We start from the raw sequence: 17,425 nt of genomic DNA on the forward strand, positions 1-17,425 counted from the left end.
ACAAATATTTTAAGGATATAAATGTCCTTACACTATTCATAAAGTGTTCTCATACTTTTTTAAAGGTAAGGGGAAAAAATTGATATTTGTAATCACTGATGTAGACGGTAAATTGAGAATTTTGTAAAATGGGGCATAATTGAGGAATTTTGATCTTTTTGGCATTTTTTAATGGAAATTGATCTATATTTTTCTTACCTTCCCAACAAAAAAAAAATAAAAATAAAAATAAACATAATCTAAATTACTACAATAGAATTTATTTCTTTTTTCGTCAACGATCTAGAAATTCAAACCTTTTATGTGATCTAATCCAAGTATCCAACCCATCTAATTTTATTTTATTTAATTTTTTTAAAGGTAATTTGCTCACATTTTTTTTAAAAAAAGGTAATGAAAATAACATCTAAGTCCATGATTACATTTGCACAAGAAAATTCAAGTTTATCACCTTTATCAAGGGGTGTTTTTGTAAATTCACGTGGCAAGATGGGGTTATATTTGTAAAATCCATGTGACCATATTTATTATGTCACGATTTCCGTTTGCTGGCCATTATAACCAAAAATTCATGGAGCTTTCAAGAAGGGATGCACAAAGGAGCTTCAATGAAGGAGGGGAATCTCACAAACAAACACAAACACCTACCCTAAAGGGTTAACCATTCCCCTCATTTATATATTTTCGTAGGCTTTTTCTTTGAATTCCACCGTCGAAATACAATTATAATTTCTCTAATGAAGCACCTTCTAAGCTCAGTGTCCTCCTCTGAAATAGTACTCTGATTACTCCAATGAAGCAACTTATGAGCTTTTGGTCGCCATGGGAGGGGAGGACTGGAGGAGAAGAAAGTAACAATTACAATTTTTCCATTAAAACAACTTATGAGCTTTCGGTCGCCATGGGAGGGGATGAGAGAGATAATTGATATTGGAGAGGAAATGGTAGATTGGTTGCCATGGGAGGGGAGGAAAGAGAAAGTTGAAAGCAGAGAGAATGAAAATTTATTTTGATGAGGATTGAGTAATCATTTTTTTTTTTTAAATTTTCTTTTATTTTCTTATTTTAAATTCCTTTTTATTGAGTCAAAAACAAGTGGATGTAATTACAAATTTGCCATTGAGATAAATATTTTTTGTTTATCTAATACTCTAGGAGATTAATGGGGCTGCAGTACTGCACAAATGTATGTACTGTAGAGAGTGAGAGATAACTCAAATGGTTAGAGCCTCTTTTCCGATTCCAGGAGATTTTGGGATTGATTTTCACCTCCGCCTTTATCACTCTCTAAACATCAAACAAAAATAAATATATATATATGTACTATAACAAAATCCATATGTTAAAATTAGAAAAATTCATATATCACAAAACAAAGAAAGTACAGTAAAATAACTAAATGAGTAATAAAATAATGAGACAAAACGTCATAGAACACAGCCTGTAAACATTCACACGATACTCTTTCTATTTTCTATTACACCAAACCAACAATTGATTGATTCTCTCTCTCCAACTTTCCCTCGCCCTAACACATTCAATCATTCCTCCCACTACCCTCTCAATTTTTGTCTCCTCAAGAACCCTAATTTTTCTCTCCTTTTTCCTTCAATTTCTTCTCACTTTTTTGAATTTTTGTTCTTTTTTGTAGGTTTCAATTTAGGGTTCCAGTTTTAGTAATTTTCTTCAGATCAAAAGCTCGTCACTCGATTTGAATTTTTCAAACAATCACACTGTTCTGTTTGTTTGTTGGAATTTGTGATTTGGGGATAATTATGTACGTTAGTTAGGGTTAAGCATTATTAAGAGTTTGGATTTGGAGTGTAGCTTTGCCGGATTTTTTGAATTCCGGCGAAAATGGCGACTGATTTACCGATGAATCCTCAGATGGAGCAGATCCATGGCGAAATTCGCGACAATTTTCGAGCTCTTGCGTAAGCTCCTTTCTCTTACTTTTTGTGTGTCAATGTCACTAGGTTAGTGATGATTAGTTCAATTTTGGGTTAGTTTTAAGTATTTTTGTTTCGATTATAATCTTGTTTATTTGTAAAAGAGAAATGTGATGTGCAAATTGCTAATTTTGGAGATTAGTTGTTGTAGTATGTTACGAGTAGTTTACGTTATTCTTTGATCATTGTGAAGGAATTTCGCCATGATGTGAATAATTGTCATTGTTGACAAAATGATGGTAACTTTTTGGCCCGTAACTTAAAGGACTGGCAATGTGGATATATTGTCTTGTGTTATTCGGGTACTATTTCGGCTAAGCTCAGCTACTACCTATGGTTCAGTGAAATCGTAGATCCGTACTGCACTTGCATGTGACTAACATTTGATGGTTGATACTGAACATTAGCCCTTTTTTTGGTTGGGTGCATTGTGGGATTCATTTGAGCCATCTGTTTGTTTTAGTGTGAGGACTGAGAACTAAAGTGATGTCGAACAGATTTCAATGGGTTTCCATTCCTGTTGTTCTATTTATGTCTCTTCAACGGAGAAATGTGGGTTCCAAGTGAACTGACAACAGACATATTGGGCTTTTTTGCTGTGGCAATCAAGAGATGTCAGGATTCCACATTGTACTTTTGAAGGATTTGGGCTTTCGTGGTGCTAATTGAGGGATATCAGGCTTTCTTGGTATGCTATCTGAGAGATGCTGGGCATTTGTTCTGTGCTAAATGAGGGATTTGGTGTTCATTCTGTGCTATCCGAGGGATATCAGGTTTTCGTGCTGTGCTATTTGAGGGATATCGGGCATTCAAGCTGAGGGATGTTGGGCATTTATGTTGTGCTAATTGAGGATGTTGGGAATTCATGCTGTGCTATATGAGGGTTGAAGGGTTTTTGTACTGAGCTATTTCAGGGTTTGTGGTCTGATTTTTATTCTGTCAGTAGAATGTCATTTCTGTTGCTGTCAACACGGAAAAAGTGAAATCAAAGCTGAAATTCCTCAAGGAGGAATCATTTGTTGTTTTAATTTGCCTTTTTATCTTAAATTCTATCACTGTATCATGTAATAACAGCCTTTTTCAAACCAGTGTGTGATCACCTTTGTGACTCAGCCGTTTGTTGCTATTTTCAAATATCTTTTCATGGGATCTGAATAGCATTTTTCCACCCACCTTTATAGTAAGCTATATAGCTTAGCATGGGCAATTATTTTGGTGCCTCATTTTCTTCATCCTCTTACTCAGATCTAAAATGTTCCCAAATACCTTTTCCTCTTGGCATGTGCTGCTGTGGTTGGAAAATTAAGCATATGTGGCCTGGGTAGGAAATCCAATTTCAGTAAGTTTTGGTTTGAAACATTCTTGTATCGATGTGGTCTGAAGTAGTTTGGTATTGATTTGGTCTAGCGGGTTCTAAATCATATGTTGAGATAGAATTTCATACATCCCTCAACCTCTTTAAAAATATCTATTCTTTTACGGCTATGGCAAGCTGTGCCATGTGTTTTCAGTTCTAATGCTGAGAAAGGAGAATACCGTCTGCTGATTAAATGGTTGGAATTTTGAGTGCTGAAAACAGGTAGTTTACTAGTTTATGAGTTTAGAATGTCAATGTTACAAGTGATGGGCATCTGATAAGTTCTTATGTGGTGAATTACTTTGGGAGTATTACGGACAGAGCATCTTGGATGTTATATTATTAAAAGTTGTTGAAACTCAATAAATAATCTTTAAAACTGTTGTAGCACCAATGATATTACCCTGCTCTAAATTTTGTGCATTCATGTGGGCATGTGGCTATGTGCAAAATCCTGCTCTGTTGTAATTTTTATGGAAATTCATTTAGATTTTGGCTAGAGTTATATTACTTTACTCTATTGCCAGAAATAGACAACTTCTTGGCACAAGGTGCAAGTTCTATTGAAATTAGGGAATTTAAGATGAAGCAGAAGTGTTAAAAGATTACAGAGGAGCATCGTTAGGATTTGGATTGGAGATTGGGATGTCATTCTCAAGCATTCTCGGAGGTCAAAATTTCAATGGATTTGATAACTTGTCAACTTTAGTAGCTATTTTCTTAGCCAATACTGTGTTTTGAATTCATTGAATTTACTGCTTGCAGACATATTTTAATTTTTCATATGATTTGTAGTTTCTCTTATAAAAATATTGCATTTTGAATTTTTTGAGGAGAGTTTTCTTTAATTTATATCGGTAATGTTGTGGTGGTGGTAGGGGGGGGGGGGTTTGGTAGGGGTTGCATGCGATTGTCACATATATAAGTCTTTCACCCCTATTTTGATCTTGTGTTTTCTTTGTAGCAATGGTTTTCAGAAATTGGACAAGGTCAAAGACCCAAATAGACAAAGCAAGCAGCTGGAAGAACTTACAGGGAAGATGAGGGAGTGTAAAAGGTACATTAAATGTTGTTTTTACTTCCCATAATGCAACTCCTTTGAATCTTTAACATAACTTATAATTCTAGTACTGTGGTTTGGTGGTGCTGAAAACTGGAGTATGACTCTTACAGTCTTACCTTATGTAACGTGACCATGGAGACTCTAAATACAAAACACCGTTATGTGTGAAGAGAGAGAGAGAGAGAGAGAGAGAGAGAGAGAGAGAGAGAGAGAGAGAGAGAGAGAGAGAGAGAGGGAGGGAGGGAGGGAGGGAGGGAGGGAGGGAGGGAGGGAGAGAGAGAGAGAGAGAGAGAGAGAGGGGGGGGTTTGTTTTTTTTTTTTTTTAATTGTCTTCTTGTTTGTTTGTTTCTTCTCCCCCCTCCCCCTTTCTACTGTGATTAAGTAGTGATTGAATATCTTTGAGTGTTGGTTTTTATTTATTCCTACTTCCTCTTGCTCTTTAGATTAATTAAGGAGTTTGATCGGGAAATTAAAGACGAGGAGGCCAAAAATCCGCCTGAAGTCAACAAGCAACTCAATGATGAGAAGCAGTCTATGGTTAGAAACCTTACTTTACTCTTAGAGGATTCTTAGTCCAAACAATAATTTCATAAATTACTTTTTATGTGTGTGCCTGTCATAAAGATTAATTTTTCTATGGCAAAAACATAAATATAAAGTTATAAATTGTAATTACAGAACTTCTAGGAGCATTGCTAGTGCTGCAATGTAACTCAATGAATATGGAGAACTTTCATGGTCCTGTTTGCTTCATTGTTTTTTTGAAATTAGTTGTTCAGATTAACAAAACCCACAACTGTTTTTTGATAACAATAGTGACACATTGAAATTCATTCCTCAATGTATATAATATCACTCTTAGACTTATTATTTATCACAACTGTTTTTTGGTAACAATAGTGACACATTGAAATTCATTCATAAGTATCAGAAATAAGGCAGAAATAAAGTCCTTGATTTGTTTCTCTCTTTTGTTGGAGATAGAGGTTGTAAATTACATAGTTTTATACTGGGATTCACTTGAGCAATCTCTCTGTCTATAGTGGATTATTGCAGCTTTCACATCATATTCCTGTTTGTGCCAAACTCCAATACAAGGAGTCTTGAAGCAGATTACTTAGTTTGGTAAGATATGCTTACTTGGGAGCATTATCACTAATGGTAATTTGTGTAGGGTTCTTTTGTTCATTGATCACTTTGGTACAAGAACCCTAATCAACTAAGTGGAGTGGGAGGGGAGGGGGATCCAACCTTTAGTTCTGGTTTGTAATCAGTCTTAAGGCTGAAATATTGAGAAGGTTTTAAAATTTCTCCTTTTGAAGATCAGCTTGTTTGAGTGTTGAAAACTATGCCTTGTCAAAGGTTATACACTTTATTTTTAACGGAACATTGTTTCTTTTACTGAGATTGGGCACGTAGATTTAGGTTAATTGAGAGGTGGAAAGTTGTGAAGGTTTTATTTTCCATTAGTGATTTACAATAACTCTAACCCATTTCTGGAGGATGTGGAGTGGGAAAAATATAGTTGCTTGCACCAAACCTATTGCTTTCGCTGCACCTCTCGATGTAGAAGGTTGCAAGGCTCTGGGGTTATCAAGTTTGCAGAAGCGCCAAAAAATTGTGTTAAAAAACATAATCCATGCCTAGTGGGTTGAGATAAATTTTATTGGTCACCAGGGCACTTAGTTGCTTATTGATTGGCAAGATGATGACAACAATAAACCTGCCAACTTTGAATGCTGCTCAAAATAAACATTGTATTCTGTAATCTGGAAAGAGTTGATAACTTATTGTGTATACTTGGCCGCGTAATCTCTATTTATCAAGGGTAGTTGGAAAGCTCTCTGGCTCATTTGTAAGTCCACAACATTTTGGATACTGCCTCATCTTTGTAATTGCGACCTTAGTTTTTCTTTGCTTATGCTTTTCAGTCACTTGAAATTCGATATTGGAGAAAGAGATTTACTTAGGATTGTTAAGTACTTTTAAATTGTCCTGATATTTCATTCCATTTAATGCTAGATTTGTAGGCTGCCTTTGTTTCTTTCATTTAACTGTTTTTTTTATTTTCTTCGAAAAATTTTGCAGATCAAAGAGCTAAATTCATTTGTGGGCTTAAGGAAGACGTAAGTTAACCTCTTTAACTTTACTGATATTTTTTATTTTTTTTATATTTGTTAATTGTATGTCTAATTAAAAATTAGTGGGCTTCACCATAAATATGTGATACTTGTGGCCTTTTGTGATACTTGTTATATATGTATATATCAAATGAACCTGTTTTCGTGGCTGCTTATGTTGTAGATATATGAGTAGCCTTGGCAATAAGAAGGTAGAATTGTTTGACATGGGAGCAGGAACCAGTGAACCAACAGCTGAAGAAAATATTCAGATGGCTTCATGTGAGATATTCTTTAGCTTGTATTTGCATCTTGAACTATATAGGGGATATTGGCTGATGTTTTGTCTTTTTTATTGATAACCTCCTCACTCCTATTCTAAAAGTATGTTTCTTTGCTAATCCTTGCGATCTTTGTTTCAACATTCATATTGTCATGGCCTCTGTGTTGAGCTTTGTAGATTGAGTCAATTGTGGTACTGTCAAAAGGGGCAAAAGAAAACCAGGGGGTCATGTCAATTGTGGGAATGTTAGCTTTGCGTACCGCTTTCTGTAACTTATTAGGCTATCATGTGTCAATTCTCCAAGAAATTCTTGTAAATGAATTGATTAAAGTGATTTGCATTTTGTTGTATTATGTCTATACTTCACATTATACTTAAGGATCTATGTTGTTTGTACATTCAATAATTGAATTTCAACTTTTAGGGTGTGAACATTGGTACACCTATATATGATATATTTATTGTATTGATATATGTGACTTTCAAGGTTTACATTGCTGATCAGCATCTCCATCAAAGGGTGAGAGGTGTGCTCATAATTTGATTTTTCTTCCTAGACCCTCTGACCCCAAATTCTAGAAGTCTCGTGCAGTTTCCTTAGCATGCTCTTTTAAATGTATATTAAACAAATTATTAGCCTTCAACCAAGGCTTAGTGTTTAAAAATAGTGTATTTTACATTTATATTTATCATTTTGTACCAACATCTTAAAGGACTCTGCAGAAGCTTGTTCTATTGGGTGATGTTTTCCACCTTCTCAATTTTATTTTCATAGGTAATTTGAATAGCTTGTCATTACAGTTCACAGTCTTCCTCTTTTTTACAATATTTTCTATTGGAGCATTAAGCTTCCTTGCATTTTCTTAAAACGCTATATTGGAATGAGAATAAATAAGGTGCAACAATATTATGGATTGATTTGCATGTGTTTCTCGTATCTGATGTGTGATTTGTCCTTCCTATGCAGCAATGACAAATCAAGAGCTTATTAATGCTGGGAATAAGACTTTGGATGAGACTGATCAGGCCATTGAGCGCTCTAAACAGGTGAGAAATTTACTGTGAACGGCTCTTGGCTTGCTTACTGTATCAGCTTTCTAATTATAGTTTGGTTGCCTAGGTAGTTGCACAAACTGTTGAGGTCGGAACTGAAACTGGAGCTAAATTAAAGGGTCAAGTAAGTATTCATAATTGATTGGTCCTATCTCAATCTTTTATGTAGCAGAAAATAATTTAATTGTATTTGTGCAGACTGATCAAATGGGTCGTATTGTTAATGAGCTGGATACTATTCAATTTTCACTCAAGAAGGCATCTCAGTTGGTGAAGGAGATTGGTCGGCAGGTCTGTCTTTTTTTTTACTTATAGTTTGTGCTCAGATTGCTGTACTTCCTTTGCTTCATTTTAGTTACAACAAGGATTTTGGCACTATTCATACTCTCTCCTATTATATCATATTGTGATTTATACGGAAGAAAAAGTCACGTGGGATCTTGTAGGATTTGTCTTAATTCATACTTTATTAAAATCTGCTTTTTATAATTTTTACGAAATCGCAACCAAAGATATTAATAGTTTAAATTTTGTGTTGGCAAGCGTGAAACTTTTAGTGTTGCAAGTAAAATGGAGCGGAGGAAGTATTACTTTTATTATAAGCTCCATGTCATCTTGACTGATGTAAATACTTTCTGTGTTGCAGGTTGCCACTGACAAGTGTATCATGCTTTTTCTCTTTCTTATCGTCTGTGGTGTCATAGCCATTATTGTTGTGAAGGTATATCCCTTATTTATTATCATTTCTATGGTATTGTGAAATTTGTCCGCTAGCCTGCTTTCTTATGAAGTCGGTGAAACAGTTGGACAACATTGTTATCGTTGTCGTCTGTGGTATTATAGCCTTTTTCTGGAATTTGGCGGTCTGTTAATGAACGGTTAGACATGCTGGAGAAAATTATGTATTTTGTTAGTATACCTTAATTTTTTTTTGTTTTTATCTTTCTTTCCTGCACGGCTATACCTTCACTTCTGATTAGCAGATCCTATTTACAAATCTTGTGCCTAAATTTATGACACCAATTATTTGGCATCAGAAGCCTTACTATTGTTTGAATTGGGTTGTGGTCCGCGTGGCCTATTGATCTGTGCTGAAAATCTTGATCTTATTTGCTATGCCTGCAGATTGTGAATCCAAACAACAAAGATATTAGGGACATTCCAGGATTAGCACCTCCAGCCCCTGCAGCAAGAAGGCTCTTGTATGTGAAAGCTGAACATTTCGGATAGATTGCTGCCATTGGATTCTTCCACACTTCAGTTTGGATTATTGGTTCCATTCCCCTATAGTTTGTGCATATCGAGTTTGTGTCATTTGTAAATCATGTTGAGGAGATTTTTGTTTATCCTTTTGGCAGTCGCATTCTCCTCAAAAGCAACGGCTTTCAAGATCATTGTATCCACATTCAGGTTATTTTGCTGTCAATATTTTATCCTGTGTGTAATAGTAAGCCACTCAACATTTAGAGGATGCAGTAAATGTGTGTTCATTCTTTATACATTTGTGTTGATATGCTTTTTCTCTGTCACATTTTTTATATTCCAATAGATTGATTGGAAATACTTGGGGTTTTTTTTTTTTTTTTTTTTTTTTTTGTTTGTTTGTTTGTTTGTACTTCTTTCACAGCCTCTGCCCAAAAGCACAATGGAAGGTACTTATCAATTTGTACTCCATTTCAAAATAAGAGGAATTTAAGTTTTTCAAAAAAGAAAAAAAAAAGGAAGGTTTGAGTTTAATCTTTTGTTAGATGAAAAATATATTGTTAGTTTGTCTTAAATAGCAAAGATTATATACATATACACTCGGGTGCAAGGTGTATTCATGAGTATAGTTTTGCTCCTTTTGATGATTATTGTTCATTCAATCATTAAATGAGTAATAAATATCCTTAGGTGCAACTTTCACCCGGGTGGATATTTAAATTTTCAACATCGATTTGTATTGTATGAGTGATACAGAATCAATACCAATTTTCACTTAAAATAGCGTGTATTTTTATTTTTTTAATCATAAACTATAGCAATATATGTTAATTAAAAACCGTAGGTCAACATCGAAAAATGTGGGTGTGAAGAGTATCATTTAGACATTATTAATGTAATTCATGATAGTTGCATATGAACCATGTGAACATTGGTGTGTAGAAGGAACGAACCAATGTTATTGACATTTTCAGCATCCTCGTCTAATTATCTACATCACATGTAATGCATGTCTACTATTGTCTTTGGGTAGCTGAGAAATATGCCTTTGACGGTTTGACCATTGTGAGGGGCAGTTGACCTTGGGGATAGACCTGGCTTTCTAGTCTCCATGATTCTTATATGACCTTATGAATACTCCTTCCGTTTCTTTTCAATTTTCACGCTTTGATATTTTTTCTCCCATAAAAAGATTCTAAATGTAAAGATTAAAAAGTGACAGTGGGAATAATAAATAACTAAATTCAAAGTACAAGTATATCCATATTTTTATATTTTTGGTGCTATAAAATTCGATTTAAGGTTTTCCATACCAAACTTGAAGACTTTGACCAAATAAGTCCACTGGCATTTGCGGCAGTTAATTTAGGGATGGATTTGATTAGGGTATTAGTTAGTCTTTTAGCCAAAAAAATAAGTTGGTTTTAAAAAAAGTGTAATGTTATACATATAGCTCTTAGGGGTACAAATAAGCATTTAATATCTTTCTTTTTTTGGTATAAGTTTAGAAATGCATGACAAAATTACGCGCAAATCAGTGTAATTAATAAATATATTTTATTAATACTTTCCTCTTTTAACTTCTTATACATAGTCCTTAGGGCTACATATAGCATTTTTCTTATAAGAAAAAAAGGGGGTTGACTAGACTACCACTTGGTAATGGTTACCATTTTTTTTTTTTTAAGAAAATATGAATAATTGGAGTGAATTAAGTCAAAACTGAAATGTGGGTTGCCTACCCAAGTTCCTCTCTTGAGTCATGAGCTCATGATATATAACGCTCCTAACAGTCCTAAGTTATCGATCATTCTTGCTGAATATAGGCGTTATTTGGTCCAATCTATTTATTATATATTTTCCATTGTATATCCAATTACTTTAGTGCTCATATAAAATTTTCATTGTATATCCAATGCCTTTATTGCTCATATCAAATTCCTTTAGACTTCATTTGTTTCGATGGAAAACATATTCCAAGAAAATTTTCATTTTTCATTGTTTGGTTAGTAAAAAGTGGAAAAATAATTTTTCCAAAGGTGAAAAATAATTCTCCCAATAGTGAAAAATGTTTTCGTTTAAAAAAAGAGGGTATGCTACATTTTCCTCCATACTCTTTACATCCCTTACCACTCCTCTCATCCATCTCCCCTCCCTTCCACACCTATTTTCTCCTTCCTCTATAATTTTTTTTGCATAGAAACAAACAAAAGAAAACTATATTTATATTGTGGTTTTCCCAAACAATTGTTTTCCGTTGAAACAAACGGAGTTGTCCTTGGTACAAGTCTCGTTTGTTGAAAGGTAACTAAGGTAAGAGCAAGCCCTCCATTTATACATTATAATTAACAGTGTTATTTCAATTTTTACACTATTTCTAATACAATATTTAATTTTAAGTATAAACATCTTCATACAATCATACATATTATTAAAAAAATAAAAGGTTGACACATTTAAACTATTCATCGAAACAATTTAACGAACTCACATGCATGAGTAAACTAATACTCGGTAGCTAATTAGGGCATAAGAATCACTACTTAGTGAGGGTAAACAATATAGTTATGTACCAATATTATGATTCAATACTTGAAATAGCTACCCGTTGTAACAATTTTGGTCTAAACACATGCTGCAAACCAATCTACGTAGATGGTAATTGTGTAAACAAATTCTAAGCTAATGCAAGTTAGAGAACTAATTAAGTTGTTAAACATCTCCCAATATTAAAAGAAAAATAAAAACTACTCCAATGGCGGACTTACATACAACTAAATGAGGTCAAGGGACTCCACTTGAACATGGAAGAAGGAATTTTTTCCCTTTAAAATTAAGTTTTTTTCCATAAAAATTACTCACTTGATCCCATTAAAATTTGTAAAATGTTATTTGATCTCGTTAAGTATACTTTCTGGATCCACCAAAATTAGTAGTTGAATATATGCCATGCAGAAGATTACACCAATAAATACAAAAGTACTCTAACTATTAATGATTTCCCTCATTCGATCATCGAAATTATATTTGACATCATAAGACAAGGCCATATCACATTAAGATCTCTTAATCAGTATTCACAACTACTGTTCTTTGCAATCTTAAGTAACAACCTAACGATCGACTAAATAATTCACTTGATTAACACCATTATTAGATAAGGATGAGACAATATAATGGTGGTCCAACTGATAATTATTTGCTATGATCTTATGTTATAACCAACCATAAACATTACATGCATTGAATGTTCTTTTGTTACCAAAATTTAAACACGGCATTTTACTTATGTTTTGATCAGCCGGTAAGGGAGCCATTATATCTTTATCAGATCAAGTTTAAGTTCGTAGCTATAGTTGATGGGAGAACTTCTTCCCATTTGAGATTACGATACAACTCAAATTTGGACATTTGAAATCAAAGATTTAATTTGTTTTGGTGCATAGATTAAAAAAAAAAAAAAAAAGTCACAAACCGATGTTATGTTTTCGTTAACATGTCATAATCATGTGTTTTATACGGGATTTAACTTAATTAACCAGATGCTTAGAACCCCATGTCGCATGTTTGCTATTGTCTTAACTTGGTTAGTCTTTGATTAGCCAAATAAAATTGTGTACATGAAGGCGCCGAAATTTTGTTGTCCATATTATCCTATAATAATTAGTCTCTCCAACAGCACAAATGTCTTTGTTTTAAGTCTCAGGAAATTTCAATTTCTTGTTCTTTCTTTCAATAACTAAAGTCCAAATTGGAACGTTCAACGTTTGTCTTTATCACTTAACAATCGCAACAAATAGGTAAGGCAGTCTTGATCTTAAAATTGGTACCACTCCAAATTTGATTACAGGTTGTAATTAATGTTCATACCCTTTATCCAAGGGCACGTCAAATACTCAAGCTAGGTATGGTAACTATCTCCTCGCTTATTTTTCAATCGAATAGTTATTGTTCATATCTGTGAGATTAATCGATGTCATCATTTTACTTAAAACTTTTTCGTAAATACATAGAAGAAAATTCTAAGCTCTCCTATCTGATCAAGTTTTTAAACTTACCACATTTAAATTCAAATTACCCTCAATATGGTAACCCCTCAACCAACTGTTTATATCCTCACTAAATCGTTTGTATATCATATATGACCTTAAATTTATATAAAAATGTTCAACGTATATGTTATTAAATTTCAAGCTTTGTATATTTTGCCATCTCATTATAATTATGAGAAATTAGTTATCAAATATTAACACGAAAATTGCAAGGGAGATTCTTTACAAGAAGGAAGGCATTGCAAGCATTAAAGATTAATATAGAGAATTGAATCAACTTTCAAATCTTACAGCTATAATATTATTTAATAGAAAATAACTGAACGAAAAAGTTAACCACGTTTGTTGATGTATGTTCTTCTTATATAACACATGTGATTGTTTTATTGATAAAATTACAGATAGTTAGAACACTTTATAATAAGGTTAAGACTTAAGAGGGTATTCTTCGCATATAATTTTGGGATTTGATCTTCTTGAACTTGTGAATTGGACTGTTTCTCTTGGTCCAAGCTTGTAGTTAACGTACTTTCTTGATCTTAAGACCATGATCATAAGTTAATACATTTTCGTGATGAATACATTAAAGGAAATTGAAAATTCATTCTCATAAAGTCCCTTGTTTTCTAAATTTAGTTGCAATCATGTGTTGTTGAAAATACATTTCGAAACCACTGTCAAGTAGGAGTACACTACAATTTAGCATTCAAATGACTAACTACAAATCTATTAACTTTTAGTTGACATAAATTTATAGCTACAAAACATTTTGGATACCATTGTCGGAGTCCAACCGATCATACAACCATGTATAATTGGACGAAAAGAATTATTGAGAATTCTAAGAATGTTTTAATTAGCCTCAAATCTAATCCCTTAGCATCTTTGGGGTGTTGATAGCTCTCTATTAATATTAATGCATTATGCATGAAAATTGATAATTCCTTTTTTTTTTTTTTTAATTTTATTCTTCTTCTTTTCCTACTACCTTCATTAAATATAAGTTGCAACTGCAGGATATTATTTGTGAGATATAAAATATTCCAAAGTTACAACTAATACTTAATGGAAGAAGTATTTATAATATACATATGATCTTTAGAATGTTTTTTGTAATTATTTTGTATATCTCGGTCGTGCAAGCTATATTTACTTTTATAGTTAAGGCAAAATTGTCCGGAATAATCCGATCTTTACCTCATCAGTCCAAAATAATCCCACCTTTCGATTATTTTTTTTAATAATCTGAGCTTTAATGCCAATCCGCTTCAAATGATCCCAAGTGACTTGTAACCGGTTGAGTAGGTAATTTTTTTATTAAGTTCAATTTACAGGTGTCACCACGTGACTGGTCAAAAATAAGTTTTAATTTTATTTTTTTTAAGAAATGATTATTACTAATTAACATTAATTAACTATTAATTAACTATTTTAAAACTAACTTTTTAAAAAATAATTAAAAATTAAAACCACCACCACTAGCCCTAGGGCCACCTCCCCGCCCCCACCATCGGCCCAGACTAGGCCCATCGCCGCTAGCCCCGCCGCACCCAGACCCCAGCTCCCCTACGCTAGTCGCTGCCCTTCCCCTACCCCTTTCTGTCGCCTCTTAACCACCTACCACACCCATATCAAAACAATGGTGGTGATGGTGATGGTAGGGTGAGTGTGTGTGCGAGCTAAGAAGGGGAGGGGGGCTGAAATTGGGACGAGGGGAAGGAGATGGGCCAGAAAAGGGATAAAGGAAGGACAGGGGCGGTTTTGGGCTGGAGCGAGGTGGTCGACGGAACAGGGCCCCCAAATTTGAGGGGCCCCAAAATCTAGATATATGTAATTAAGTTTGGTATAATATCATGAAATTGTAGTTGGAGTAATGGTTAGAGTAAGTATACCGTCCAAGATCTTGGGTTTGAGCCATGAATGATACAACTTTTTAATTTTTTTAGGAGCTGGACAGCTGACATTGAATGTACCATTGCTCTAGAAACCTCCAAATACATTGAATGTACCCTCCCTCTAGAAACCTCCGTCCAAACCAGCAAACCTATTCTAATTCCCAAAAAAAATTCCCAAAAATTCAGATATCTTTCTTCCCAAATTTTTTTCAATCTACCATTCTAATTCCCAAAAAAAACTCTATTCAAAACTCTATATTTTCTTATTTACTTTCTATTATTATCTTCATTTTCTTCAATTATTCAATTAATTTTCAAATTTTTTCATCTCCCAAAATTATTTTTCCCATATTAATTCATAATTTCAACGGTTAAATCTTCAATTTTAAGATGAAATTAATTATTAAACCGTTGTTAATCTCCCAAATTTTCCTATATATGCTTTTTATTCACTCTTTCAATTTTACAAATAAAAAAGAAATCCTTAGGATAATCTTAATTCCAAAATTCTTTGCAAGTATTGTGAGTATAGGCTATAGCTAGTAATCGGAAAAAATTTCATCACAAACCTCTTCGGATACGATTTTTTGTTAAATTTTAATATCTGGGTATGTTGAATTATTTCCAGTTGTTTAATTAAAGTGCATTTTTCTGATTTTTATTAACTTTTTTTTGTTGAATTTTGTGGGTGGGAGCAGAAGTTGAACAATCGAAGCTTTTGTCATTGGTGATTTTCTAGGATTATTAGGATTTTAAGTGATTTCTAGGACTTTAATTTAATTTTGACGAATTTTCTGATGTAATGAATTTTTTTTATCAAAAAAATATTGGGTATTAAATTTATCGAGTAGAAAGCCCCATTTTGAAAAGTTGAACAGGACCCCATAAATAATTTGCAATTTTAGCCCCGGCACTGGGGAAGGAGAGGGGGCAGGAAAAGAGATAGGGGAAGGAGAGTGGCCGAAAACGTGGTTGAGTAGGAGTGGAAGGTCAGGATCGAGACGAGGAAGGGAATTCAAGGGTGGTTGGTGGTGAGGGGGAGGGGGAGGGTGCTCATCAGCTCGGCGCGGCACTCTGGTGCTTGGGGCTAGGCAAGGGGTCGGGCTGGTTGGGGTGGGCGGCCGTGAGGGTGGTTGGGCTGGAGGGGGTGGTTTTTTAATTAATTAAGTAATAATTTTTTTATTTTTTCTTTAAATAAAATAATTTAATTTTTTTTTTACCAATCAGATGCCGACATACCATGTAACTTGCTATAACAAGTTAAATGACCGGTAGCAAGTTACATGACCAGTTGGGAACATTTAAAGTGGATTGACATAAAAGGTCGGATTATTAAAACCTTAAAATGTAATTGAAAGGTGACATTATTTTGGGCAAATAAGGCAAAGGTCGGATTATTCCGAACAATTTTTCCTTTAGTTAATGTTAATTTGTACGTTCATGTAGACCTTAAACAGTTGGTTGTGTCCTTTTCATACATCTTTGAGGCCTTATCTCAATAGTCTTCAATTCCTAGCTCTCATGATTATGCTCGAGCTCGTAGATATTCACAAAACAAAGGTATTGCTAAATCGATATCAATAAGAAAATGCGTTTTTGCCAACTAAAAATTAAGAAAAGTTGTTGAAAAGCAGGAAGTCAAAAAAAGGAGTATTAATTAACCTTATTGCCTACACATTTAGAGTTGTAAAAAGCTGACCCGATCCGAAAATTTTATTCAAACCTAAACATCACCTGATCTGTTTGAACCCGAAAAATTGGTGACCCAAATCCGATAGGACCTGACCTGATACCAACTCGAGACCCAAGTTAACCTTAGGATTTGTGACTTGAACTCGAACATGACCCGACCCTAACATAACCCGTCAATTATTGACCTGAACTGAACCCGGCCCGAACCCGAGATTGACCAAACCCTTTTTGACTTGTTAAAACCCGAAATCAATCTGACATGTTACTAACCTGACCCGAATTCAACCCGATCTGGATTCAACCCAACCTGTTACTAATCCGACTCGAACTCAACCTGATATGTTTTTATCCCGACCCAAACCTAAGGTAACCCGACTAGAATAGTAATGCAATTAACTCAAATTGACCCGAAGCGAGTTAACTGATCGACCCAAACACTCAAATTGACAAATCTAAACTAAACCTATTTTATCCAAATTTATATGAGCTTATTGCATTTTATCTAAACTCATTTGAACATGTCATCTCGAATATGAATTTATCTGAAATTATTATCCCTAAAATGAGTGGAAACAATGTGAATAGATTAGAATAGGGTTTGAACTTATCTTCTAAAAATCTAAACTAAACCTAGCTTACTAGAATTAATATGAACTTATTATATATATCTTATCTAAACTTATTTGAACTTATTAACTCGAATATAGACTAATCTACAATTGTTTCCTAAAATGAGTGGAAATAATGAAAAATAGATT

General features: G+C 33.9%; 1 protein-coding gene across 1 annotated transcript; it reads left to right on the forward strand.

The window, feature by feature from the left end:
* Positions 1–1,433: 1,433 nt before the first annotated feature.
* Positions 1,434–9,386, forward strand: LOC110717381 (novel plant SNARE 13-like). The gene is made up of 10 exons (XM_021896062.1): positions 1,434–1,934; positions 4,271–4,363; positions 4,813–4,906; positions 6,458–6,495; positions 6,674–6,771; positions 7,740–7,819; positions 7,893–7,949; positions 8,024–8,116; positions 8,472–8,546; positions 8,951–9,386. Exons 1-10 carry the CDS (start codon positions 1,858–1,860, stop codon positions 9,053–9,055), a joined length of 810 nt encoding a protein of 269 aa, XP_021751754.1. The 5' UTR covers positions 1,434–1,857; the 3' UTR covers positions 9,056–9,386.
* Positions 9,387–17,425: the final 8,039 nt, after the last annotated feature.

The sequence above is a fragment of the Chenopodium quinoa genome, unplaced genomic scaffold (genome assembly GCF_001683475.1).
Source record: "Chenopodium quinoa cultivar QQ74 unplaced genomic scaffold, ASM168347v1, whole genome shotgun sequence".
Taxonomy (NCBI): Eukaryota; Viridiplantae; Streptophyta; class Magnoliopsida; order Caryophyllales; family Amaranthaceae; genus Chenopodium; species Chenopodium quinoa.